We start from the raw sequence: 27,899 nt of genomic DNA, 5'->3' as shown, positions 1-27,899 counted from the left end.
TAAAAATCATATGATGGCATAAGGTCAACATACTCTTGATTGTCACAAAATTTGCAACCTGAGATGGATCAACCAGCAGCCAATCAGAACTCAGCTCGCAAAAATGTTAATAAAACCCGAAACTGAAATCATCACATTTCTTAAAATTTTTTTAAAAAAACTACTGTTTTTCTTGAAGCAAGCCTTTAACACACAGTTCTAATACATTGACACAGTTTGAGATAGTTAATTTGAAATTTAATATCTCATATCGGGCACTTTTATTAAAAGCTTGCGGACATTTTCATTTCTTCTTCGGCTTATTATTTAAAACAGTTAAATCAGAAATAGGTATGCACATTTATACAAATTGGTTCTTGTTCATATGTTCCAGACACAGTATGTTCAAACACCTATGCTTTAATGGGTATTAACATTGTCTGCTGGTACTTCAGATTGTCAGATTGAAGAACGATTATTTTCATGTTTAGTTTTAAATGTTACTTTTAGCTCTTAAGCTCGAATATTGTGGGTGGCTTATAAGAACAAGACCAGAATTTCTTTGTTATAAATACAATTGTCAGTAATGTTAGTTGGGAAGTGGAGGTTAGATGGTGGGTTACGTTCACGTGGAGTTGACAGATGCTATTCCATTACTGTGGTTCAATTAAAGTAATTTCAAGTGACAAAGAGCCTTCCAGGATATTAGATTGTAAGGTGGAACCTACCAGAGATTCAGATAGTACAGAGTTTAGAAAGCTGTAGTGCTAGTTTAGAAAATGTCCTGCTACCCTTGTTAAATATAGCTACAATTTAGATGCCAAACTTGTATATGTTAATTCTACAAGATATTCATTTCCTTTCCTGGATCCTGTCCTCTTCGATTTCTGACTGGATAATGCTTGACAACATGTCAAGATGAGTTTCTGTAACAAGCTGTTAGTATGGAACAACTGAGTGTGCAACATTACAAATCTGAGAGCGCCCTGGTTATTTATCACAACAGTGTAAAAATACATATAAAGGATTGACACCATTTGAATGAAGAGTCCGATTAATAATGTTTGTAAGGCTGTAATGAACTGTTTAATGATATGATAGTTGTCATTGTTTAATAAAGAATCCTATCTAAATTATTAATAAAATATCCTTTTCAACAGAAGTTGACTGAATTGTGAAAAGTAATGTTTGAAGCTTTTTCTTTCTTTAAATTTATTAACATTTTTCAGTATTGCACCTGTAATTCTCTTCATACTAAATTTTGATCAGTTCTTCTGTAATTCACTCTAGTGGATATAGGTAACAAAAACATTTCTAGTACTTCAGGCATGTATGATTTTGTTTATTTTTTTAAAAACATGACCTGAAGCACCCGGTTTTATATGTACATTCAGCTTGTGTCCTTAAGATCACGAGTAACAGTGTGCATAAAGATGGAATGTTTTCAAGTCAAGCACCATAAATGATAATGATTGAAATGTCAGCACCTTCAGTTTTCAATCTTTCAGGAAATACTGTCAATTTTTATAGATATCCTGAGATTCTGTATCTCTTTAGTTTCATGGTCCATCACACAAGTTTCTATCTGTCTTCTCTCTGGAGATATCTGTGAGCAAATTTTGCTGTTAGTTCCAAAAGCATTGTTACATGGTCAGCTCTATCATATTTCTCAAGTGAAACAGTAAAATTGGTTTCTGATGTTGTTATTGCAACAAAAATTGGATATGAAAGGACTATTGATTTAAAGACTGTGAAACTTGAAAGGACTCTTCAACTCTTTTTGAAATATACCATTGGGAAAAAAATATTTGACATGAACAAGAACTAACCTTTTATCTTTTAAATTGCTGCTGTGATTTTACTTATAGCATTTAATTGCTGTATGTTGGGAGAAGACCTATTTTTCATCTGTGCATTGTTTGCAGCGTACGTTTCCCACGACCATGGCTGTTGGAATAGCGAATCCTTTCTCACTTGGATTTTTTGGACTTGTAAAGTTAATATTCAAACATTAACCCTCTTGACGAGTGTTGAAAATAATGGCCCCGGTTTTCTGATGCCATATAGAAGTTGCACATGAGGACTCTGTAGAATCCCCATTGTAGCAGACTCTGAAGACATTGCCTGGGAAATTGAAATTTCAGCTGCTTGGCCCTTGGAACCCGCTGAAAGTATCCATTTAAATCATAGAATTTAAAAGTTTCCAATGAGATTAAAACACAGTCTAATTCCTGAGTAACTATTCAACTAACCTCATACTTACCTCATGTACCCCCTCAACTACATCTCCTCTAGACCACAATACACCCTACCTGACTAACCCTTACTAACACCTCCCTGAGATCTGTAACCCCCACCCCACCCTACTCTGTTCCATCCTCTTTCCCTGAGCCAAATATGCCTCCTTGTCCCCATTTCCCTGCTCTGGACTTGATCCACATCCCTTCATCTGGTCGGCATCCCCTGCTGTTGGAGCCCTCTCTCCTCTCCTGAAGATGTTTTTGCATTGGGCAGTTAAGATCCAACCATATTGCTGCTATTCTGCAGTCACTTGTACCAGGCTCTGTGAGGAATCAACTTTCCATCCCTAATGGAACGCCAACATAATCTAGTGTAATGAGCTTTAACATCAAGTGATGATGGTCACTGTTATAATTCCAGATTAAAATAAATTACGCCTTCTGCTGTGCTGGGCTTCTGTGACATTACCAGGATGGTAGCCTTGGTTTCTGGATTACTAGTCTAGTAATGTTACCACAATGCCACTTTCTAGCCTTGATTTTGAGAAAACTGAATGTGCCTTTAAAGGACAGTACAATATAAACTTGTTTTTTCTTCTCGTGCTAAAGTTAAGGAAGGGTGTAATATGTTGTTCTCTGCTTTGATGTGTTTCATTGCCTGCATAGATATTCTTTAGCCAGGTGTGCTTTGTAGTCTTTTGTTACAGTACATGTCTTAAAATGTGAAATTTTGTCATGTCATTCTTTCACCTGCTTACTGGAAGTTCGAATGTAGTTACCACCTGTCTATGGAGATTTTAACATTGTCTTCTTTATAGTTATTGAAATGAAACTGTAATGTTTTCAGCATCTGTTTTCTATAATACACTAAACCACTGATTTTGTGCCAGCTGATAGAGAATTGCTTTTGATGCTTAATTGGAGGTCTTCAATTTAAACAGAATTGAATGGTAGGAGACCCCATAAATACCTGAGTTATGGGATGCATTTTTTATATGTGACACTATTTGCAGAAATTGAAGGTGTTTTTGATTTTACTTATCTTTTTGAAAGGTTGGAGCTACTTTCACTGATGCATGGTGAGTTGAGATTGTGTGACCTGAGCATAGCTTCTGGGTCCTAAATATTTCGTCAACCATGTGATCGGCTGATAATAAGTTGGCAGCACTTGGCATAAGAAATTGTTTGCTAACCTGCCTGTGTGGAATTATGTTTCACATATCCTTGAAAAACACATGAGAACTATAGAAAAGTCATTGTCTTCTGCTATCTCTACCCCATAATTAATGCCATTGCCAATATATTGGATTTAGCACAAATAACACCTTTATGTAGAGAGAAAGGGTGGAAAGGTACTTCAGCTCATTGCATTGTTTGGAGAAGTGAAGCATGGTGATGCATTTTTACAGTCAGGCAGAAGTGCTTCAAAAGGCCTTTGCCCTCTTTTTGATTTGAAACATTAAATAATTTGTATCAGCCATGTGGCTTTTAGGTGTGAATGCGACTGCATATCACAGTGAATTGCAGATCAGCATTTTTGGGTCAGAAAGGAAAATTATTTCTGACCAGACTTCACTACAGTATGGAGCGGGAAGAGCACAACAAATCAGGCAGCATCAGAGGAGTAGGAGGGTCTAGACCTAAACCATCGACTCTCCTAGTCCTCTGGTGCAACCTGGCCTGCTGTGTTCCTCCAGCTCCACACTGTATCAATTCTGACCCCAGCATCTGCAGTTCTTGCTACCTCTGAGTCTATTTACAAGGGTTTGGTTTTACCTGTACAGAAAATCTCTCCAGCACTTTGTAATGTGTAATTTATTTATTTCACATTAGAACTTGTCTACTTGTTGGTTTGTATAGAATTCCCTTGGTTATAATGCAGAGGTGCTGGATCATTATCCTATCTTCTGTGCAACATGCCTGTTCTTTAGGGTACGGTAACAATTAAGAAGGTTCTGTGTTGATATTGAGGAAGAGGCTTAACTATCTGAAAGGAATAAAGCAAAGTACAGTATTGTAATCAGTGTGAGGGCTCCTCTTCGGCATAACACGTTGGATTATTCGCTTGAGCTATTAGTACCCAGACCAGAATGAATGAATGATTTTAACATTTATTTCAGAGGTACTGTTTGTGTTTATATTTATGCTGATCATTTACTTTTTTATTAACATACATTACTTGGTTATTCCTCAGAGTCAACAATTGGATGGTATAGTTAATCGAAAGATTTCACTTCGATTGAACTTGGGACAGCTTGTTTGAAATTTTAGTTTGTGTTTGATTTGATAAGCAATTTTTCTTTTCCCTCCTAGTTAACAGCCTGCATCCATGGGTCAGCAGCTATGCTATATCCGATGTTTTGGCAGCATGTTTACATTCCTGTCCTTCCTCCTCACCTATTGGACTACTGCTGGTAAGATGTTGAACAAAATTTAGTTTTAGATGACAGAAATACTGCTCACATAAATAACGTCTGCATGATTGGGCAAGAGAAACAAGAATTCTGTTGCATGCCAAAGATTTGTATTTTGCTATCCCCTTGGCAATTTACCTTTGTGACTATCAGTATGCAACCATACAATATTACTGGTATTACCCACCTTACCCCAATGACAACTGTAGAATTCAAGTTGGGGGGTGGGGTGGGGAAGAGGGTAAGCTTCTTCCACAATTTTAAGATAATGAACAGTTCACAAGCCGATCTGTGTATGTGCCTATTTCAGTTTCAGATTTACTTTAGACCTTGAGAAATGGAGTAATTTATCAGAATATTTAAGTTGAATTTTCGCCGTGCATTTGGGAGTTTGATTTTCCTATATAAGTTGTTGTGCAGGTATCCCTGGTAAAAGGAGCGTGAGACTGCTGCCTTCCCCCACCGCATCCCAAAACCAGCCCAGTTCATCCCTTCCCCCAACTGCACCACACAACGAGCCCAGTTCTTCCCCTCCCCCCACTGCACCCCAAAACCAGTCCAACCTGTCTCTGCCTCCCTAACCTGTTCTTCTTCTCACCCATCCCTTCCTCCCACCCCAAGCCGCACCTCCATCTCCCACCTACTAACCTCATCCCACCTCCTTGACCTGTCCGTCTTCCCTGGACTGACCTATCCCGCCCCTACCTCCCCACCTATACTCTCCTCTCCACCTATCTTCTTTCCTCTCCATCTTCGGTCCGCCTCCCCCTCTCTCCCTATTTATTCCAGAACCCTCCCCCCATCCCCCTCTCTGATGAAGGGTCTAGGCCCGAAACGTCAGCTTTTGTGCTCCTGAGATGCTGCTTGGCCTGCTGTGTTCATCCAGCCTCACATTTTATTATCTTTGCCTCAAAAATGTAAGTGGCTTTTTCCAAATTTCTTCTGGGCAAGGAGAAATGGGAGCACTCCCATTGTCCTGCAAGCAAGTCTTCAATCATGCTTATGCCAATCATGGCTTCTCCCCCTCCACCCATCTCTCTGCAACCATCACCTCCCCCGCCAATCCCACTTCTTGTGTTCCCCTAGCAAATAGGTTATCAAAATTATCTCATAATGCCGGGGACAAAAACAAACTGCTCTTGTGCTGTAAATCTGACCTATTAGCCTGTATCTCACTAACTTTTCATACAATGCTGTTGGCCTGTTTAATAACACAAAGAAATGTAAGTAACAAACCACAACATCACTCCTTCAAACTGCTACTAAAGTAGAATATACAGATGACATAACATAAGAGCTGCAATTTCTTATTTAACAAGAATACATTTAATATGTCTAACTAAATAGAGCTACTTAGGATGATATATGATCCAGCACGGAAACAGGCTGTTTGGCACAACCAGCCCATGTAGCTTTTGTACTATAGTTGAGCCTCTCCCCACCTTACCTCTCTCAAATCTATTATTGTGCTAGTAAATATTTAAAATAAAAGCAAAACTTTTTTAAAGTTCTCTGGTTAGAGCAAGTTCTGTTGTTTTGTTCATCTTTTGCTTCACTATTCTGCATTTCAGTTTTTGCTTTCAGTCTGCTATCCACACCTTTGCTAAACAGGTTTTCAGTTTGTTCTACTGATCACTTCTTTTGGTCTTGAATCGCCATTCCTTTTATTATCAAATTTCTTCTGTCTTCCAGCCTCTATCTGATTTTATCCAAACTCCACAACTTTGCACTCGATTAAAATCTATTACTTTTCCCACCAGTTTTGGTGAAAGATTATTGAGCTGAAACTTCAATTTTTTTCTGTCTTCACAGATGCTGTCTGATCTGCTGAATATTTCCTGTGTGTTCTGCTTTATTTCAGATTTCCAGCTCAAAAATATTTTAGTTTTGTTTAATTGAATGCAGAAGTTGTGAGCAGAAAAGCAGATTTGTTTTTCGGAGAGACAAAACAAAATAAACCAGACTGACAGAGCAATCACTTGTGGTGTCACTTGTAGGGAGGAGTGAAGAGATGTCTATTACACTATTCTTAAGGAAATAGCCTGCCTCACCATCACCTGTGAGATAACTTCTGTTTATTCATCAGCCAGTACAAAGAAGCCCTTCCAAGGCTGCACAGCACAGGAGGGTGTCTAGGCCTTTTTTACACATCAGATGTAAGCCATATGAAATATTAGGATTTTATGTAAAATTATGAATGACCTCCTGTAGTATGTGCAGTCCCAAGTTGATTTGGGGCCAGAATGTCCATGTGTAGCTGTGCTAGTTAAACATATACAAGCCCAAAACCAACAAGGAACATCATTCCACCTTTGTAGTCAATCCCCTTACCATCTGTCGTTTTGCATAATATTCGCATTCTAGGTTTTCAAACTTGCATGAATTCCTGTCATTAGATGCTGACAATCAAACAGAATGTGAGTGTGGGAGGTGCGCAAATGCAGGAAATCAGTTCACATGTTCTCATCTCAGTACAAGCAGGGTATACGTTCATAGTCTTAGAAAATTCAAGGAGTCAGTACTCTGCTTCTATTAATAATTTGCACACTTACATTAAAGAATAAATGTTATGTTAATTCAATGGAACAGCCATATAGCAAAGAAGCATAATGCAAAACCCATGTTCCTATTCCAAATTTTGACAGATACGTAGCACTTTAAATATTAAATAGTGATTGGATTATTATTTTAAGTTCACAAAGAAAGATCCTGTAAAAGATAACTGAACTTAAAAATAGTTCTATTTTATGCATATTTCTTAGCAGTGCTACCAGCTGAAGTTCTTTTTTTGCTTCAGCTTGTAGATTCTCTTCATTATTAAGGCTGAGCGCAGCTTGGTTGGTTGAGAGTTTTGATTCCAAATAGTTAAAGGTGAACCAGAAGACTATGTAACTTAACAAGCAAACCTGTCAAAGTCAAAAGACTTGCCAACAGCTGTTTCCATAGCTGTTTCGGTTCATTCGTTAGTACGGCTTCAGACATTTCATACACTGTGTAGATAAATATATGCCCATCAGTCTTATTTAATCTACGTTCATATTGATAGATAAAGGGCTGGAGTTTTCATTCATTTATTTCCGCTGGATAAAACAGAATGGATAGCTATTACCACAAACTATTTAAGAACAACAGTTCAAAGAGGTTTTAAAGGAATCATTTTTTGAGGGCTATGAAAAGTGATTAGCGTAACCTTTCAGAGCAACCTATGCCAGAATTACATACAGTCATTTAGACAGGTTAGTGCTGCAATTACTTGAGGCTTTTGTAGTAATAGCTGATTTGGTTCTTTCTATTGTCATAAAGAGAAAACACTTCCACTGATCTTTTTTGAATTTGTTAAAGAGTTTTTGTGCCAAGTATTATGATACTGGCTGATGTTATTACTGGACAAATCAGACCCTCAAGTGAAATTGGCATTTTTAGACCTTAACTTTTGTTTTTTGTTGTTAATCTGTTACTGAACACCTAATGTTCAGTAACAAAAATAAAAAGCTTATTAAATAAGAAAATCTTTAATGCCTGATAGAAAGATGGAAAAAATATTATAATAAACACCAGAAAAAGATTCAAACTCTCACTACTTTTTTTTTTACCAACAAGGTCCTTACAAACACCTAAATTTAAGCAGAGACAGTGCTTTCTCCGCATACAGCTTCTTGCGCAAGTTGGTATGGCTTTAACCGGTTTCCTTTTATTGAATTTTTTTGTATTTACTAGATGCTATTTGTCTTCAGTGGATATATCTTCCTGAGGTGCCCAAAATAAACCACTCTTACTTTTAGCTTCAGAGAAAACTCATAAGTATCCTGGACTCAGTTTCTGGAGGTTTTTGCCAGATTTTGTTACATGTGAGTTTTAACGTTTTAGCCTTCACTGTTTAGCACACTGATGCATATTCTAACTGACTTTTTGGTTGTTCAGTCTCTTTGTGTATGGCTGGATCCCTGTCACTAGACAACAACAAAAATAATTTTTTCTCTTTACCTTTTAAAGCACTGAACTATTCACCCCAGCTGTTTACTTCAAGATTGCAAAACCTTTTTAAGGTGCATGTAAGTAAACAGGCTTTTGGATCCCTTGTTGCCAGATTCCCACAAAATATTCTTTTAAGAAACTGAACCTAAAACTATACATCCCCCTTTCTCAACACACAAAATACAAAGTAAACTTAGCAATACATTGTTTGTAACACAAGTCAGGCAATTTTCCTATCTTCCTAATTGAATTGCTTAATGTTGGTTTCCTCAACACCTTGAAAAGCTACCATTATATTTTATCATACACTCCTCCGTCCTATGGTCTTTCAAATTCAGTATGCAGTCAGGGAATTACTTGTCCAGGCTACTCTATTAGTTCGAAGATTTTCTGAAATGTTCCTCACTCCATTTAGAAAATCTTTTGTTTTTGCTGTTAGGAATTCCAGAGATCAATTAACCAAGATCCTTTTTATCCTCCTCTGTCTTTCTATTATGAATCTCGCACAAATTAGGGGTGAGAGAATCAGAAATTATTCATTCTTTCCTCCACTGATTGAAATATATTTCTCTGACTGAATCCAGTTGATCATCACTGAGCTGATTTTATTCGTATGTTAAAAACATCTCGTATGTCGGCATGGTTGACATTTGACATCCTGCATTTTGAGTTTTAAGCACAGTTTTCAAAGCAAAATGTATCAGAGATGTTAGGAATTATTCTTTTGAAATCAGGAAAGCTTCCACTAATCACACAAGTAAATTCCCTTTCCTTGTCAGCAGCAAAAGTTCAGTTGGTCATCTGCAAGTTTCATTTGGTATTGTCATTGTGGCATGTGTGTTCAGTGCATGGTAGAGTAAAAAAATTAATATTGTGTGGTCTTTTGGTGCTGTTGCTAGAAAATTATAACTCTTTTGAAAGAGATCAATCAATATTTTTCCCTTCAATGTCAACCTATTGTTCAAGAATAATAGTCATGTAACTTATCCTAATTAGTTTCTTAGTCCAGGTTTCTTTTCAAGATTTTCAAAAATGTTTTAAATATTTTATTTAGAAATGCTCAAATGGAATTCACCATCTATCTTCACACTCACTGTTTGAAGATTGAAATTGCTTTGTATTGTGGTTACAGTAATTCTGTTATACTGAATTCTTACTTGCTAAATTATTTCACAGGTGTCTTTTAAAAAAAATATTGAATTTGAACCTGCCATTGCCAGTTCCATTCTTTAATAGAGCAACTTGTGTTCATCCTGAGGCTCTAAGAAATTATTACTTTGAATTATTTCTTCTCAGCAGGTCAAACCAAATTGCTACTGGCATAATTTTTGACTCTATATTAGTTCAAACCTTTTGTCAAGTAAGTTGCCCTAAAGGAACATGAAAAGTCTACATTGCTTCCTGTTACAAACAAATATGTACCAGTACTTTAGTGGCTTGCTATTAATATTGATGAAAGGGTACTTTAAAAAAAATTTTGAAGATTTACAGACTTGAATAATGATATTACATACAATCTTACACTATTACTTGTGTTTTAGTTTAATTCTGTGCATGAAGGAATCTTCTGTTGATCAAAGTTAAAATTAAAAACTGCCTGTGGCTTCAAATAACTTTCATCATCTGTTGTTGTCTCTCATGCTTTCTTTTCCTGTGCTTTTTTTTTCTTTCTTTTGATATATTGCTCTCTTTTTCTGTGTGTGTGTGTGTGTGTGTGTGTGTGTGTGTGTGTGTGTGTGTGTGTGTCTCACTTTTTGCTTATCTTTCGCATTATGCATGTTTCTTCCTGTATGTGCTGCCGTTATATATGTCTGGTTCTTTAATGCCTGATAGTTATAGAACAAGAGTGATACATGGAGTTACGAAGAACTGTGGATTGAATGAGCGGCTGGGATAAGAAGCTACAGCTGATATGAACCTTTGCTCCCATTCAGTTTATTTGGACCCGTACTAGTGACATCAGCATAGCATGACTGAGAGAAGGACAAACAAATGGGCTGATATTCAACAATGTGGTAAGGGCTGCCCAGCTAACTACAGAGGTTTCAGCCACACAGGAAGTGGAAGTCCTGGAATGGGACTCAACCGCAACCAAGTGAAGGCTTTTTGTTATGATGAGTTGGGAAGAATTAAGTTGACTACCTTTTTTTGTTTCTAAAACTTCCTTGTTAGTTCATAACAAATGTTTGTATTTATTTTACCCACACATATAACTAGTCAAAATTAAGGATTAAAGAAAAAGTAATTCTACACTGATGAATCCTGAAGAAAAATTAGAAAATGTTACATCAAATGCAGTACAAACTTGGGTACAGTATAACGTTACAAAAAAAAATTGTGTCTGGGACACATAGGTAGGATGGTTAGTGTGGATGGGATGCTGTTCATAGGGTTGATGCAGACTTTATCTATACTGTAGGGATTTTTTTGATTATTCACACAACTGAGCTCAGACCTTTTCAGATTTGAATAATTCCTTTAGTGTTGTACCAAAATACGTCTGGTATGCAGATACTATTCCCTGAGATGACACCTTCCTAACTTTCCCATATTATCGCCTTTCTGTGGGAGAAACTGTTTTATAGATTTAACTTCAGCTCGAATGTTTGCAAACTAAAATAAAAGGCTTTTCAAGCTATTGGTGTCCGCTAAGTAAATTAATCAATTCTTGACCTTCTAACTGAAAGCAAGCCAATGTTTGCCTGTAAAACTGTCTAAGTAGTCTCTCTTATGGTGGATTTTAAATAAAATACATGGCTGCAGAATTCTGCACACAGACCAAAACCTGCATACCACTTGTTCAAAATCAAAACTCTGAAATAGTTGATATTAAAATATGCATAACTCTCAAATTTTACATTACACCAGGCACTCTATTTGAGATGATACGGAGCAAACAGGGAGAGAAAGTGTGTTTCATTCCATGCTAGTACTAATCCACCTTGTTTCTTATAAAAGTGGGCAGCACAGTGACTCCGTGGTTAGCACTGCTGCATCTAAGTGACCGAGAGCCAGGTTCGATTCCACCGTCGGACATGCATCTGTGTGCAGTTTGAATGTTTTCTGGTGTCTGCATGGGTTTCTTTTGGGCGCTTTGGTTTCTTCTAGCTGTTCTGGTTTCTTCCCACGATCCGGAGATTAGATTAGATTAGATTCCCTACAGTGTGGAAACAGGCCCTTCGGTGTAGGTTAGGTGGATTGGCCATGCTTAATTGCCTATAATGTCCAACGATGTGCAGGTTAGGCGGATTAACCGTGGGAAACACAGGGTTACAGGGATAGGGTAGGATGTTGGGTCTGTGTTGTTTGCTGTTTAGAGGGTCAGTGCAGACTCCACACTAGGGATTCTGTGATATTTCTTTCTCTGTCTTGCTGCTCAAATGCTGGTGCTAAGATAGGGTATTATTTTGTATTAGTGATAATGGAAACTGCAGATGCTGGAGAATCCAAGATAACAAAGTGTGAGGCTGGATGAACACAGCAGGCCAAGCAGCATCTCAGGAGCACAAAAGCTGACGTTTCGGGCCTAGACCCTCCTTCAGAGCTTTTGATGGGTCTAGGCCCGAAACGTCAGCTTTTGTGCTCCTGAGATGCTGCTTGGCCTGCTGTGTTCATCCAGCTCCACACTTTGTTATCTATTATTTTGTGTTCATAAGTTGGTCCCATTGTCTCCTCAAGTTGACTGCTTTTCTGTCAGGAAATGCATGTTTTTGACATGTGATGCCATTGACATGTTTTAGTACCTTTTAGACAAATTGGTAATTTCAGTTGAGTTGTTTCATTCCACATTAGTTTCCTAAACCTGCCTCAATTTGTGGTCGGTGTTTGCTATAACTATTTTTAGGTCAGCATTGGTTGTTTTAATACCATTTCAGTGCATGAAATGTCTCTACTGTTAAAGATAATGGAATGTTATGATATTTTACCACTATCAAGATACCTAGAGAAAGCAGTTAGGATGGAGCAAGGGACTTAGATTTGGAAAGAGTAGGAAGACCAATGTTTGAAGATCAGATTGGATTTGCAACAACTAGGGATATTGGAGCTTGGTTTAGAAAGAGCTCAGAGGATTGAAGCTTGGACTTGAACATGACATAGGAGATAGAGTAGCACCTAGGATTTATATAGGTGGGTATAGGGATTCATCCTGGTAAACAGTTAACCAATTTCTTAGGATTAATTTTGCAATAATTTATTTTCACAACATGCAGATTGATCTTTGTTTAGTGCTGGGATGTCCTCAGCTCACCAGGGTTACAATATAATTGAAGTTCTTTCTTTGTTTTGTCAGTGATTAGAGAGTTGGCACCTAAATAACAGTTCTGGATTTAAATAGTTTGCTTATATACAGTATAAAATTTAGTGTCGATAGTACTTTGGAACTTATACAAGGAAAAGTGTCATAATGGTGATTAGTTATAACTGTTAACTTTTTGCTAGCATATAATTTGGGTAACTCTTTCCAATTGCCACACGTGAACTTACTGCTTGTATTCAAAGATGATATTAAAAAAGCCTGAGTTATTCTGTAGTGTTTAAAAGATAATCTTTGTGTAGTTTATTCTTTAAACAGTCATGTATTCATAGGTTTGGCTGCAGAGAAAAGTGTCTATATGATGGATGAAGATCAAATCCTCACCAGAGTATGTATTTAATAATGTTGGAACTGTTACCCATCTGCAAACTACTAAAGAAGTTCCTTATTATAGTTTTTGCTATGATTCAACTTCTTAAATTTCAACTTCCTGCTGACACAAATTGCTTTCAGTAGGTAGAATATAATCATCGGAAATAAACTTGAGGTGTCCATTTTGTCGCAATGCAGTTGTGCAGTAATACAGAATAATTTGGGAATATTGAAAGCTAGAGACCTATTTAGATTCCTTTAAAGAATACTGTTGTCACGTTGTGTTTTAACATTCCATTTATGTTGCAGAGCAGTTTCCTGAATTATTTCTCTGTTTGATGTGACCAGCTCCACTTTTGTAGGTACAGTCCATTTTTTGTTGGAGAACAGTGTGCAAAGAATCTGGATCAAGCATGAAACTGTTGTGCTTGCATAAGGTTGTGTCCATTTATGATCATAAATCTCCTCACACCTCAGTTTTCATCTAACTGCGTCGAGATACATATCCTTCATTTATTTGTCCATCATTAGCAGTCTCACTTCTCCATAACTGTAGTATTCACTCAGTTATTCCTTGGTGATATTCCTTTCACTCCTTGAGTAAAGAAGTTTTTCTTTTATTCCCTAATTGATTTATATTCATAAGTCAAATGTTTGATATCACCATTAGTGTCAGTAATGGCTCAGTTAGTAGTACTCTGAATTCTCAGTCATAAGTTGTTAGTTCAAGTCCCACTTCAGGATTTAAGCACTAAAGCAAAGGTTGACACTGCATGCAGAATGGACAGAGCGATATGACATTAAACTAAGGCTGTGTTTGCTCTTGCAGTAAAAGCTCCAACAGCAATATTTTTAAGAAAAGTGGAGTTATTCCTTGGATCCTTTTCAATATTTGTCTTTTAATCAATAACAGAAAGGTGGATGATTCAGTTATTATCACATTTGTTTGTGGGAACTTGCTGCCACATTTCCTGCCTTCAATCAGTGACCTAAAGTGTAAGGTACCCTGAGATAAGATCAAATTATTTTCAGGATAGCTTCTAAGAACAGCTATTCTGGAGCCAGCGAGGGAAAATGCTATACTTGAGTTGGGTCTGCACTGTGAGATAGATTTAATTAATGTTCCCATTGTGGAGCCACCCCTGGGTAACAGTTGACCCTATTATGATTGAATGTTACGCTCAGGTTGAGGAAGAAATGGGTACGTTCAAGACTTTGTCTGTTTGCTTAAATAAGCATAATTATGAAGGCATGAGGACTGAGTTGGCTAAGGTGAATTGGCAAGTTAGGTTTCCAGGATCCATGGGAATGTACCAACAAATTAGAAAAGGATCCCGTTATCATGATTAACTAGAAATACTAAAGATAATATCAAACTAAAGGTAATGACATGTATCTTTATGTATAAACAAGTGGCAAATTGGAGAATTGGACAGAATATAGAAAGCAGCAAAGAATAACTGAAAATTAATAAAGAAGGAAAAACTAAAGTATAAGAGAAAGTTAGCCAGAAATATGAAAATAATTTGTGCTTATATAAATATTTAAAGAAGAAAAGTGTTAAATAATTGAGTGATAGTCTTTTAGAAACTGAGACTGAAGAATTACGAATGGAAAATAATGAAGTGGCAGGTGAATTAAAACAAGTATTTTACATTGTAGTGAAGACAAACGCCATCCCAGAGTCAGTGATAAATTAAGAAATGGAAAGGAAGGGAAGATCTCTTGAAAATCACAATCACCAGAGAAATGGCCCTGAGCAAACTGTTGGAGCTGCAAGCTGACAAGTGCATAGCTCCTGATGGACTTTGTTGTAGCATCTTTGAAAGGGAATGGCCTATAGTTTTAATTTTCACATACTCCTTTGATCCAGGCACAGTCCCATTAAATTGGAAGATAGCGCATCTAACATCTTTTGTTCGAAAGGGGAAGGGTACAGAAATCAGGAATCAACAGCCAGTTAACCTGCCTCAAAGGGTAAATTGTTTGAAGCTATTTTTAAAGAGCTCACAGTGAGGCATTTGGATAAGTTCAATGTAATCAGAGTCACCACTGTTCTGGGAAAGGGACACCATGGTTGACAATCTATTGGAGTTCTTTGAGGAGGTATCACATGTCATGGCTAAAATGTAGGTAGATCTCTGGAAGGCATTTGATAAGGTGCTATGTTATAAGTTATTTACATAAAATGAAAGCTCATGATGTAGGATGTTAGCACAGCTAGCAGATTGGCTGGCTGTGAAGCAGAGAGTGGGCTAAAATGGGTACATTTCAAGTTGTGTCGATGTAACAATTGGTAAGCTAGAGGTATTTGTGCTGGGATCTGAACTGTTTACAATTGGATGAAGGGATTGAAGATATAGTTACAGTTATTAATGGCAGAAAGGTATGGGGTAAAATTTTGGTAAGAGAACATAAGGCTACAAAAAAAGTTGTGATTGGAAGCATGGGAAATGGAGCACATTGTGGTCAAATGTGGAATTGTCTATTTTGGCAGGAAGATTTTTTTAAAAACCATATTATCTATATGATTGGTAGATTACAGAACTCTGAGATGCAAAAGGATTTGGTTGTCCATGTGCATGAAGCACAAAACATTAATATGCAGTTACAACAACTAACTGAGAAAGCTAATAAAATGTGTTATCATTTATCTAATATTAAAGTGGAGAGGTTATGCTTCAGTAGTACAGGGCAGCTGTGAGTCTGCATATTGAGTATCATTCTCTGAAAAGATGTTGGAAACTGTGTAATTGAATATTTTTAAGGCAGTAGTAAATAGATGCTTGTTAAGTAATGGTTTGAGAAGTTAAGAGTAGGCAGGGATGTGGATTTGAGGTTATAGTCAGGTAAGCGATGATCTTATTGAATGATGAGCAGGCTCAGGGGGCTAAATGGCCACCACATAATTCATTCATTTATATGTAAGTTATTAATATGGCATGTAAATAACTGAGGCTAAAGTACTGATTCTTATGGTACTCCACTGGAACTCAGCCCAATCCAAAAGTGACTGTTTATTCCTGCACTGTTTTCTTGTCATGAACCAATCTCAGTTGTGCTGCTCTGTTACCTTACACCCCACAAAGGATAGAAACAAATTGTGCTCTGATCCCATCATTTGACACCAAAAAATGCAAGGATGCAAGAAATCGTATTTTCTTTTCCATATTTCTCTCTCCAAAAGAATCATAAAAACTAAGAGGAAATTGAGATAAATACTAATTGCTTAATTTTCTCAGTATTTTAAAAAAAAGGCCGTAGAATTTTCAGGGGAAAATAAACTGTTTGTGAGGAAGATAAAGGAGCTTGGAAAAATGCAAAGAATCTGAGTAAATGTACTGAGATTTCAGACAACTGTAGTGACAGCCAGATGAATTAGAAGATGTTAAGAGTGTGAACAATAGTTTAACAAGTGCAGGCCAGAGAGGAATATTAAGAGAACACAATGATAAGGTGAGAGTGTTGGAGTGACAAAATCATTGGTTTTGAAAGGCAAAGAATGTGCTGATTGGCCACCAGAGAAAATGGAAATGGCCTTGGAGAAATAAAATGTTGATCGACAGGAATCTCAGGGTTATAAATGCCATGAAGATGGTGTACTTGGGAAAATGCCATAGAGTTCTTATAGAGAGTGTGGCAGGATCAATGTTGTTGTGGTAGGGCCCATACAAATGATTATGGAAAATATCAGAGATGTGGCGAATGTGTGATATCTGTTTTGAGCAGAGAAGGTTACTGTCACTTGGAAATATGACAGAAACCAGGAATGTGGACTTCAGAAGTTCCAACTATATTGCTGGCTGAGTTCTGATATGAACTTCCTACCCAAGCAGCAGCTTCCATTCCCAGTGATTCTGGTATAGCCATGTTCTCATTATGGCACCTGTTCACTTGGAGAAGATGAGAGCAGTGGTTCAGGTCTGAAGTAGTTAATTTTAGTGTTTAAGGCTACTGAAGCAGAGGCAATGCCTGCTGATATTCTAAAACATAGGGGAGGCGCACTCCTGGCATGCTGCACATTTCATATCCAGTATCTAAGAATACTGTGGTCAAGACAATATTCAAGAAGGGAGAGAAAGTCCAGTTAAAGTAGCTGTAGGGGAGTCTATTAGCCGTCTGTCATTGGTAAGGCCATTGCAAGAATCCTCAGCTGCCTCCTCCCAATCGCCAAGGATCTTGGTCCAAAGTTGCATGGTTTGCACCCTTACAGAGGTACCATAGACACTGTGCAATAGATTCAGCGTTCCTGACAAAATGTCTGTGTTTGCTGCCTTTCTGAATTAACCTTCTCTGTTATATTCAGTCACAAATTAGGCTGTTTCTAGAGTCAAAGGTATGCTTAAAGACATCTCTAAAGTGTGTTTCTGTCACCCTGCTAGAAGTGTCCTCCCATGACTGAGTTTCAAGTTGAACAATTGTTATGGTCCGCATATAGACCAGTATACAGTCATAGAGTCCTACAGCATGGAGATAGTCCCTTCGGCCCAAACTAGTCCATGCTGATCAAAATGTCCATCCATGCTAACCCATTTCCCTGCACTTGGCCCCTATCCTTCTAAACCTTTCCTATCCATGTATTTGTTCAAATTCTTTTTAAATGTTGATAACGTACCTGCCTTAACCACTCCTGCTGGCAGCTCAGTCCATACACATACAACCCTCTGTGTATTCTTTCCCCTCTTACCTTAAACTGATGCCCTCTAGTCCTCAACTCCATGACCCTGAGAAAAAGAATGAATGCATTTACCTTATCCATGCCTTTAATGATCTTATACACATCTATGAGACCGTCCCTCAGCCTCCTGTGCTCTAAAGTAAAAAGGCCCATAACTTAGTCCCTTGAGTCTGGCAAAATCCTTGTCAATCTTCTCTGCGCTCTTTCCAGTTTAATAACATATTTCCTATAGCAAGGTGACCAAAACCGAACACAATGCTCTGAGTGCAACCCCACCACGTCCTGTAAAACTGCAACAAACCTTCCCAATTTCTATACTCCACGCCCTGATTGATGAAGGCCAGTGTGCCAAAAGCCACCTTCACTGCCCTTGTCTACCTGTGACTCCACTTTCAGAGAAATGTGCACCTGAACTCCAAGGTCCCTCTCTTCCACTACACTCCTTAAGGCCCTACCATTCACCATGAAACTCCTACTGTGATTTGACTCTGCAAAATGCAACATCTCACACTTATCTGTATTAAACTCTATTTGCCATTTCTTGGCCCAGTTGCCCAACTAATCAAGATCCTGCTGCAGTTTCTGATAGCCTTCCTTACGGCCCATGATATTGTTTATTTTAGTGTCATCCACAAACTTACTAATCATGTCTTGTGCATTCTCATCCAAATCTTTGATATGGATAAAAAACGGCAATGGGCCCAGCATCGACCCCTGAGGCACACCACTAGTCACAGGCCTTCAGTCTGACGAGCATCCTTCCACTATTACTCTCTGCTTCCTATAATCAAGCCAGTTGTGTATCCAATCTGCCAGCTCTCCTTGGATTCCATATGATATAGTCTTCCAGAACAGCCTTATCACCTGGAACCAAGGCCTTACTGAAACCCTGATGCAAATATGTTAGCCAGGGTACCCACAATTTCTTCTCTAGCCTCTTGCAGAGCTCTTGGATATATCTGATCAGGAGCAGGAATTTTATCTACTTTCGTAAATTCTAATACTTCCAACACCACCTCTACTGTGATATGGGCAATTCCCAAGATATTACCACCAGCTTCCCCAAGTTCCCAAATCATCTTGTCTTTCTCTATGCTAAACACAGAAGAGAAGTATTCATTAAGGACCTTGCTCATCTTCTGGGTTTCCACACATATATGTCCACTTTAGTCCTTGAGTGGTCCTATTCTCTCTCTAGTTATTCTTTATTCTTCGATACACTTAAAAAAACTCTTTGAATTCACCCTAATCTTGTCAGCTAAAGCTATCTCCTTTTTGCCCTCCTGATTTCCTCCTTAAGTAGACTGTTTAAAAGAGGTGAATTTGTGAGTTGACAAATGGAAATAGCCAAAGGCCAGGATTTCATAATTTAAAACTTTTACTGTAACAATCAATCAATCTAAATCAAATGCTACAATTAGTCAACTAATGCACTGAAAAGAAGGTGCTTTAATATTACCTAACATGATTGAGATATGTCCACCAACTCCTTTCACTATGCATTGTACTTCTGCTAGATATATAACATTCACAAGGTACAGTTGAAGTATATTCCCAGCTTTCCAGCAGTCTGTCTTCTGCCTGTCATGCAAGGTTGGATCTTCCAGAATCCTTTACAAGTTTGTCTGCTCAGATAGAATCTCCCAAATTAAACCACCCAAAGCTCCTTCTGTGTGTATCCTCAAACATGGAACTAGCTTTTACCAGTGTCGTCCTTAGCTGGTTAAACAAATACAGTCTAACTGCTGTTCTCAGCAGCAAAGTTATCTCCCTTTTTGACTCTACATCCAAAAAGCAACTGTCCTTTTCTTTGTCAAGGTGTGAAAACTGCATGATTTTCAGTAGGTATTGATTTGGTTTTTTTACCCCATGACAACCAGATCACATGGCCCTGACTCCAGGTAGAAGTTTTATGGGATCAGCATCCCTTCCCAATCAGAACATTCTGCCTCAACTATTAATGGTGCTCTATTATTGATTACACCAAGGCGTCAGCCATTGGATTTCAGTTTTGCAGGTATGTACCTTGATTTTGCAGGTTTTTTTTTTGTAAAAAGTATATGTCAATTTGTGGCAGGATCATCCATTTATAGTTTGTTAGTAGTCTTTGCTGCTAGGTAAGCGATAAGGTGACAATGATAATTCCACTGCAAAACCTTACTGAGCGCTACTTGTATCGAATTCATGACTGTGATGCTACTTATCCCATTTGGACCCTTGTTGCTAAGGTATGATAATATGATATATAGTCCCATATTTACTCTGGCAACATCAAAAAGTCATTAAACCAGTTGCCAGCAGGGATAACTAGAGTTTAAACTGAAGTGATAGGGGCTTGAAACATTTAAATAGAAGGAGACTGTTCCCTGTGGATGATTTAAATGTTAAGTACACAGCCATCTCAGGATTACATGGAATGTAATCTGAAAACTATTATCTCCTGTTGAAATGAACCTTCAATTTACTCACTGCACAGGAAGGGCAGGTTCTATTCATTTTCACTGCCAGCAGGTGCCCTTTCTTTGCATAATAGGCTTCATATGTGTAATTAACACATAAGGGTTGTGGCTGCCAGTTTTCTTTCAGGTGCATGCTGGTAGGTGTTCTAGAGACGGTGCTACAAACCACAAGAGCTTTTTCTTTGGAGCTGTAACTTATACATTCAATGACTTTTTGATAAAGGAATTTTGAGCAGTAAAACATTCAGTCCTGCTGCTGAGAGTGCAGGTGTGGTTGGACTAAATAAAACTGCGTTGGTCCTCTCCAGAGAACCAAGTAGTAGGATTAATTTCAGAATTTTAAAATTAAGGTATAGCATATAAATGACATGTCAGTGTGTTTATTTAGAGTAACTTGCCATATAACTAGTAATTTTTAAGAATGCGCTTATTCTGGATTAATAAACGCTGACTGATTTATTCAGTGTGGCATGACCCCGTTTAGAATTTATAAGGCACAGACTATGTTTGTCTGAATAAATTAATTTAGCAGCAATTTTATCACCTATGTAGTTTCTAAAAATAAGCCACAGCTGCTTTGCTGTTTCACTATAAACAAGATTCTGCATTTTTGCACTTCTATAAACCAACGGAGCAGATTTTACCCCTAAGCCCAATGCCCTGTTACTGTTGTTAATTAGATTTATTTAATAAGGTAATCTGTTCAAATGTGAATTTATACTTTTACCACCCACTAGCACATAGAATGAGAGCTAAAAGTATGACCTTTAAAGGACTGACTTTCAAAAATGTCCTAGGGAAGCCATCCTTTGTACAAGTGTGGCTTTAATTAAGATTCGGTTGTGACAAATTCTTGTGCAAAGAATGAAATGTGCTTATTTAAATGAAGAAGATTTGTTAATTTTGAACAGTTTTTATCTAGCTACAAATGGTGATCTGAACAAAATTTAGGTTAAGAAAAATGCTGTTTTTAAAAAATGTAGGGGTAAGTGGATGTTCGTCACTTATTACAGAACTTACGTAGATGCCACCTGTTTGCAGGGCTTCAACTTTCATGAATATTTAATGCATGAGAAAAGTTATACATTTCTTGTCACTTGCCATTTTGTTTTAACATTACAAAGTTCAAACCATATTCGGAATGATCTGGGAGCAATTTGGTCAGGCAGGACGACATTCTGACCCCATTTAAAGGGGAAATGTAATATGTCATTTTGTGAAATGTTACAAATGGTGTCTCTCCATTTCCACTGGAGCTGTGCTCTTGCTTTCAGATTCTGGGGATCAACTATTTTTGCCATGAACTCTCACTAATGCAACCATGTGAAGCTGTGGAATAGTTTTGTAGACCGTTGTGTTTGCTACAGCCCATAATGGTCATTTTTGATGCCACTGGAATGGAGCCTTAGGATGCCATTTAAATGAATGTCTCCAGATTGCCTCTAGCTAGCTGATAACATGCGATGGATAAGGAACATTTTAGTGGCTGCTTGATATTCAGGCACTACTGATAAATTCAAATAAATTCACATAACATTTAATCACCTATGGTCCCATCAGTGTTACGGTCAACTGGAAGCAAATTCTGCAGAAAGTTGTGGAAGGAGCAGTCATAATGTGGCACTGAGAGTAACCTGATCCTCTGTTGCCATAGGCAGATGGTTATGCGGATAGAAAATAATCATTTATACAAACTCATGGGGTCGACATAACAAATCTCAACACATTCTGTGTTATTGTGCAGTAAATTCTAGATAGTCAATTCGATAATGAGGTAGAAATTCACTGTGCTAAATGTTTATGTTGCAATGAAAGGTGATTTGTTTTTTTTCTCTCTGGGACTTTGACAGAAAGCTAGGAATCTGACCTGAGGCAGTATTGAATTGCAGATATTTAGTTAAGCCTGAATGCAGCTCTATCAAAAATGAACACTTTTTTAATGTGTTCGAATTTCTATGTTTTTACCTGTTTGTAATTTATTTAGTGTCCTAAGCATGGCCATTGTCACAAGAGTGCTCTGGGTGTTATGTAAATGCAAAATCCTTCCATCCCATTTATGCAGTTAGCACTGAATAGCTGTATTTATGTAGCTGATTACATTTTACAATATCAAGAAATAATTACAGACAAGGGAAGTCATTTGGACAGGTTTAATTCATCTATCCAATACATCTTAATGTCTCCACCTTGTGTCATGCAAATCAAGTTTTGCCTTTACTGCTGCAGCCAGTTGTTTAATCCAAGTGCCAGCAACTGTGTATTTCTCAATTCCATCAATACCTTGTATTAATTTGAACTTAAACTCCTAGTTCTACTTCCAATAATTTTAGTAATACTGGGGTTAACTTTTTCTACAGTTACAATCTTTGAGATTATCAGATACACACTTGCAAAGTGAAACAAAATAAATTGGTCCTTCAATTCCATAATGAGTTGTGAAGAGGTACCACTTTGAATAAGATGCTAAACTATGTCTGTTTGCTTAGGTTTTCCATGACGCTATTCAAAGAAGAACAGATTTTCTTTTCTTGGCGTCCTCTCATGTTCTTTCTCCAGCCCCCATTAAAAACAATTGGATGTGGTACCTATTTCATTTGCTTTTTGTTAGTTATTGGTGTATCCATTATTTTGGCAATTGGCTAAAATAAATATATTTTAAAACTGAATGCAAATGTGCATCAAAGACGTCATGCATTAGTGATCCAGGTTTGTCGTATATACCTCATTGTGAAGAGTTTTTTTGTTCTGAAGAAAAGAATTCTTTAAAAAGCTATGTCGTAACTTGAGCTAAAATTCATTATCCTGCATATAAATGTAAACTCCACTAGTTATTGTGCATGCTTTAAAACAACTTGCTGAAGAACAATGTAAACAGCTTAAAATGTTCATATTAAAAACCCGTGGTTACATATGTTCAACTTTAACAAATCTTTAAATCGAGAATTGTACCATATGTTTTATGGAAAGGCTTCAATGAGAATCAGCACAGGGCATTATTTGGCCTGTGCCTGTGCAGCCTGTGCAAGCTATACTGCACACACACACACTTTCGGGTTATTGATCCATTCCTTTGATTGATGGCAATTCCAGTGCATGTCCAAATACATTTCAACTGGTATGCAAATTTTTACTGGGGTAATGGGAACTGCAGATGCTGGAGAATTCCAAGATAATAAAATGTGAGGCTGGATGAACACAGCAGGCCAAGCAGCATCTCAGGAGCACAAAAGCTGACGTTTCAGGCCTAGACCCTTCATCAGAGAGGGGGATGGGGGGAGGGAACTGGAATAAATAGGGAGAGAGGGGGAGGCGGACCGAAGATGGAGAGTAAAGAAGATAGGTGGAGAGAGTGTAGGTGGGGAGGTAGGGAGGGGATAGGTCAGTCCAGGGAAGACGGACAGGTCAAGGAGGTGGGATGAGGTTAGTAGGTAGCTGGGGGTGCGGCTTGGGGTGGGAGGAAGGGATGGGTGAGAGGAAGAACCGGTTAGGGAGGCAGAGACAGGTTGGACTGGTTTTGGGATGCAGTGGGTGGGGGGGAAGAGCTGGGCTGGTTGTGTGGTGCAGTGGGGGGAGGGGACGAACTGGGCTGGTTTAGGGATGCAGTAGGGGAAGGGGAGATTTTGAAACTGGTGAAGTCCACATTGATACCATATGGCTGCAGGGTTCCCAGGCGGAATATGAGTTGCTGTGCCTGCACCTCCCAGTCGCAAACCATTTCCACTCCCCCTCCCATTCTCTAGATGACATGTCCATCATGGGCCTCCTGCACTGCCACAATGATGCCACCCGAAGGTTGCAGGAACAGCAACTCATATTCCGCCTGGGAACCCTGCAGCCATATGGTATCAATGTGGACTTCACCAGTTTCAAAATCTCCCCTTCCCCTACTGCATCCCTAAACCAGCCCAGTTCGTCCCCTCCCCCCACTGCACCACACAACCAGCCCAGCTCTTCCCCCCCCACCCACTGCATCTCAAAACCAGTCCAACCTGTCTCTGCCTCCCTAACCGGTTCTTCCTCTCACCCATCCCTTCCTCCCACCCCAAGCCGCACCCCCAGCTACCTACTAACCTCATCCCACCTCCTTGACCTGTCCGTCTTCCCTGGACTGACCTATCCCCTCCCTACCTCCCCACCTATACTCTCTCCACCTATCTTCTTTACTCTCCATCTTCGGTCCGCCTCCCCCTCTCTCCCTATTTATTCCAGTTCCCTCTCCCCATCCCCCTCTCTGATGAAGGGTCTAGGCCTGAAACGTCAGCTTTTGTGCTCCTGAGATGCTGCTTGGCCTGCTGTGTTCATCCAGCCTCACATTTTATTATCTGCAAATTTTTACTTACAGCATGCTTTCAAAGAGTGAGTTCCAGATCTTCTCAAATCCTCTAATTTTTCCAGCAATTAATTTTAATCTGTTACCTGCTTATTAAACTCTCAATTGAAGGAATTAAATCTTTCCTATCCATTCAATCTAGGCTCCTCCTAATTTCAGGCACTTCAGTTCTTCTTATCGACATCCTCACTTCCAGAATGAACAATCCCTTCAATCCCAAACTTTCCTAAAACTGACCAATCCTGACAATGTGCTAGATCACCTCTGCTACTTTTGTCTTGCATCTGCATTCTTCTTGTGTGGCAGTAAATAGACCTTCTGCAGTCTAACTAGTGTTACCAAGATTTCTGCAAAACCTCAATGCTTTTGTGTCTGTACCTTGACTAATAAAGGAAATTATACAAATAAGTGTTTGGTAGTATGAGCTTGAGTATTGCTTTAAAAAAACAGTTTATCAAAGCTTTTCATCTTGTACTTATCGGAACAATTCAAAAGCAATGCCAGTTTAAAAAGAAAATGACTCATACTATTAGAGAAAAGAATGCTTATTGTTTGACAGATGGACTGTATTTGCCAAACAGTGATGTTATTCTGGAGAATGAATTACTTTGATGATAACTGACTATTAACTATCAAGCTTTCTTTCAATTTTGACTCTGAATTAAAGCAGTAAAGGATATTGACTGAAATTGGTCAAAGTATTCTCCTAAGAAACAAAACAGTAAATTGCTGTCACTGTTTTTGTTGGTTTCAAACTGGTTTGATAAGTGTTCATTTTATTTCTGTCTACAAAGAACAGGGCCCCAGGTATTAATACAAATAGTTTTCTGCATGTACAAATGTTCCACATTTCAGTTCTGACTAATAATCCTAAATAATCGTTGTCAGCGTAACTTCGAACACACTCAGGATTACTTAGCATATGTTGTCTAATTTAGGAATCGTATCTGATAGGGGACACAATTTTGAATTTTTGAAATCTTGGCTGGTATGGTGCTTAACTTGTTGCAAACAGCTGAAGGGGTTGGTATGATCTGCTATCTGATGTATTGCCTAGATATCTAGCATCACAGCAGGTCTGAAATTCATGAACCCCATTACTCACAAATGTGACAGGCAGAACAACTTTTGACTTGACAGCAGCATCCTATTAATTGCGAACATTATGTCGGGTGATAGTGCATAGCAGCAACATGAAACAGTTAGCTTCACCTGCTGTTCACCATCATTGGCGAACTTGTAAATCGAACTCAAGTTTACTGTGCAAGCTTGATGCTGAAATACAGTGCATCAAAACAGTCTGGTAGGATAATGGCTACCATAATCTCGCTGTAAACTCCTCGGGCAAACTTGTAAATTGGTCAAGGCTATCTGTTTAGGTCCTGAAAAATGCCCAGGCCACCTTGAAATAAAATATCTCAAAATTTTGAACCACAGTTGAAGCCAACTATTATGTTGTATTTCTACACAGTCGGAATACACGTCTGTTTTCAGCAGTACTAAAGGAGACAGTCACGTGGAAGGATGATGCAATTAATGACATGATCAAGAAAATCTTTAACATAGTTCAACATTTCCAAATATTCTTAATCAGTGAAACTAATGATGTCTGTATTTCTATTTCATATGTTATACCTGCTGCAGTAATTTATATGAAAAATTCTATTATCATTCATAATTCATTTTGTACTTCTGCTCACACTTGGCTGGTCTTCACAATTTTCCTGTACATATGGAATGCTCATTTAATTTTCTCTGCTAGTTTGTTCATCATGTTTAAAAGTGAGTTTATCTGACATCTTAGCTGCAAGTTTCATTATTATGTCTGAGTTACCAGAGTAATTTTGAAGATTGAAAGCAAGATGTGATCCTGTTAATTAAGCTCTGCAGCTACAGATTTGCAATATAAGCTGTGTGACAGTTTTTGTTCCTATCTGGCTTCTGAACATATTAAAAATTACCAGTTTTCTTGGATGGAGTGACCTTCCTGTTTCTCTACAGTTCAGTGACCAGGGTTCCAGTAGACAAGACGTTTGCAGTCTCTAGACTTCCTGCTGCGGTCAAGGCCTTGCTCTTCTGACATCGAGCTGTCATTTTCCTGAATATACTTAATTAAAAACATGTTCGCTGTATGTCATCTGGAAAGGGTTTAGACTGTAAGACCTTTCTCTCAGTGATGTGTGAACATTCCTGTGGATAGTAGCTAAAGCACATGCATGAAATCTTATTTATACACCCAAGTGAAGTGCTTGATGTCAAGTACCATAATGTGATACTTCTAAGTACTTTGGTTGTATTCACGACAAATCAGAGCTGTTGTCCTTTTATTATTTTGCATGTCAGATGTGAAGTTGTGTTTTCATGTAAATGTGGAAATTTAGAATTTTTGGGACTGTATTGAAATATGAGTGTTTTATCTTTGGTGTTATCTTCCACAGCTCATCAATTAAGCAAGTTAGTGGGACAGAACAAGATACTAAAATCTAATCTTAACTCAGAATCGTTAATTCAAATGATTTGATAATCATGCCTTTTAAGCATTAAATTCTACCTTGCTACTTAATAACCATTTAATTCACATTAATCCAAAACCTTTTAACAAGGAAGAAAATCAATATCAGGAGCAGACTAGCTGTATTGAAAAAAAAATCCCAATTTGCGGTTGGTCTGAAAAATGATTGGGTGTGTTTTTAATGGAAATCCAAATGTAAGAACATTGTTACAACCTTAATTTAAGGTGGTACAAAATCGTGAAGAAGATGTTGCATTGTTTTTCCACTATATTTGGAATTTTTTATTATTTTTCTATGATGGTGTCTGTACTTTCATTGAATTCCCTTTGGAATATCTTTGTCTTTGCTCCCATCTGAAGAAAAACTGTTCTGAATTGAAAGAAATCCCAGGAGTAGTTCGTGAAACACTCATCTTTTATAAAAGCTATTTGTCAAACATTTAGAGGGTACTTTCATCATCTTCAGTGGGAAGTTTCCCCAGTCACTCACTCAGGATTGTTTTTCATTTGTGTAGAGTTGGTAATAGAAGCACATTATTGTTTGTGCATCTTGGGATTGATGACAACAGCCATCAGGTAAATCACTCCAAACTGTTAGAAATGTTTATGGATCAATCTTCTAATGCACTAGTTACCAGCATGTTGATGGCTAACAAATATACTTCATATCTCTCACTTACGAACT

The 27,899-nt window shown here is 38.0% G+C and overlaps 1 protein-coding gene across 5 annotated transcripts in view; it reads left to right on the top strand.

Annotated features, from left to right (window-relative positions):
• Window positions 1–27,899, top strand: part of LOC125465413 (DENN domain-containing protein 1A-like) — a 522,997-nt gene that overhangs the window by 284,249 nt on the left and 210,849 nt on the right. For all 5 annotated transcript variants that reach the window (XM_059638169.1, XM_048558890.2, XM_048558889.2 and 2 more), the window contains exon 10: window positions 4,533–4,633. In XM_059638169.1, the coding sequence (XP_059494152.1) occupies window positions 4,533–4,633 (101 nt within the window). The remainder of the gene's footprint in view (window positions 1–4,532; window positions 4,634–27,899) is intronic.

The sequence above is a fragment of the Stegostoma tigrinum genome, chromosome 29 (genome assembly GCF_030684315.1).
Source record: "Stegostoma tigrinum isolate sSteTig4 chromosome 29, sSteTig4.hap1, whole genome shotgun sequence".
Classification (NCBI taxonomy): Eukaryota; Metazoa; Chordata; class Chondrichthyes; order Orectolobiformes; family Stegostomatidae; genus Stegostoma; species Stegostoma tigrinum.
The sequence above is the reverse complement of the archived record's forward strand: the minus strand, read 5'-3'. Positions and strand labels throughout refer to the sequence as shown.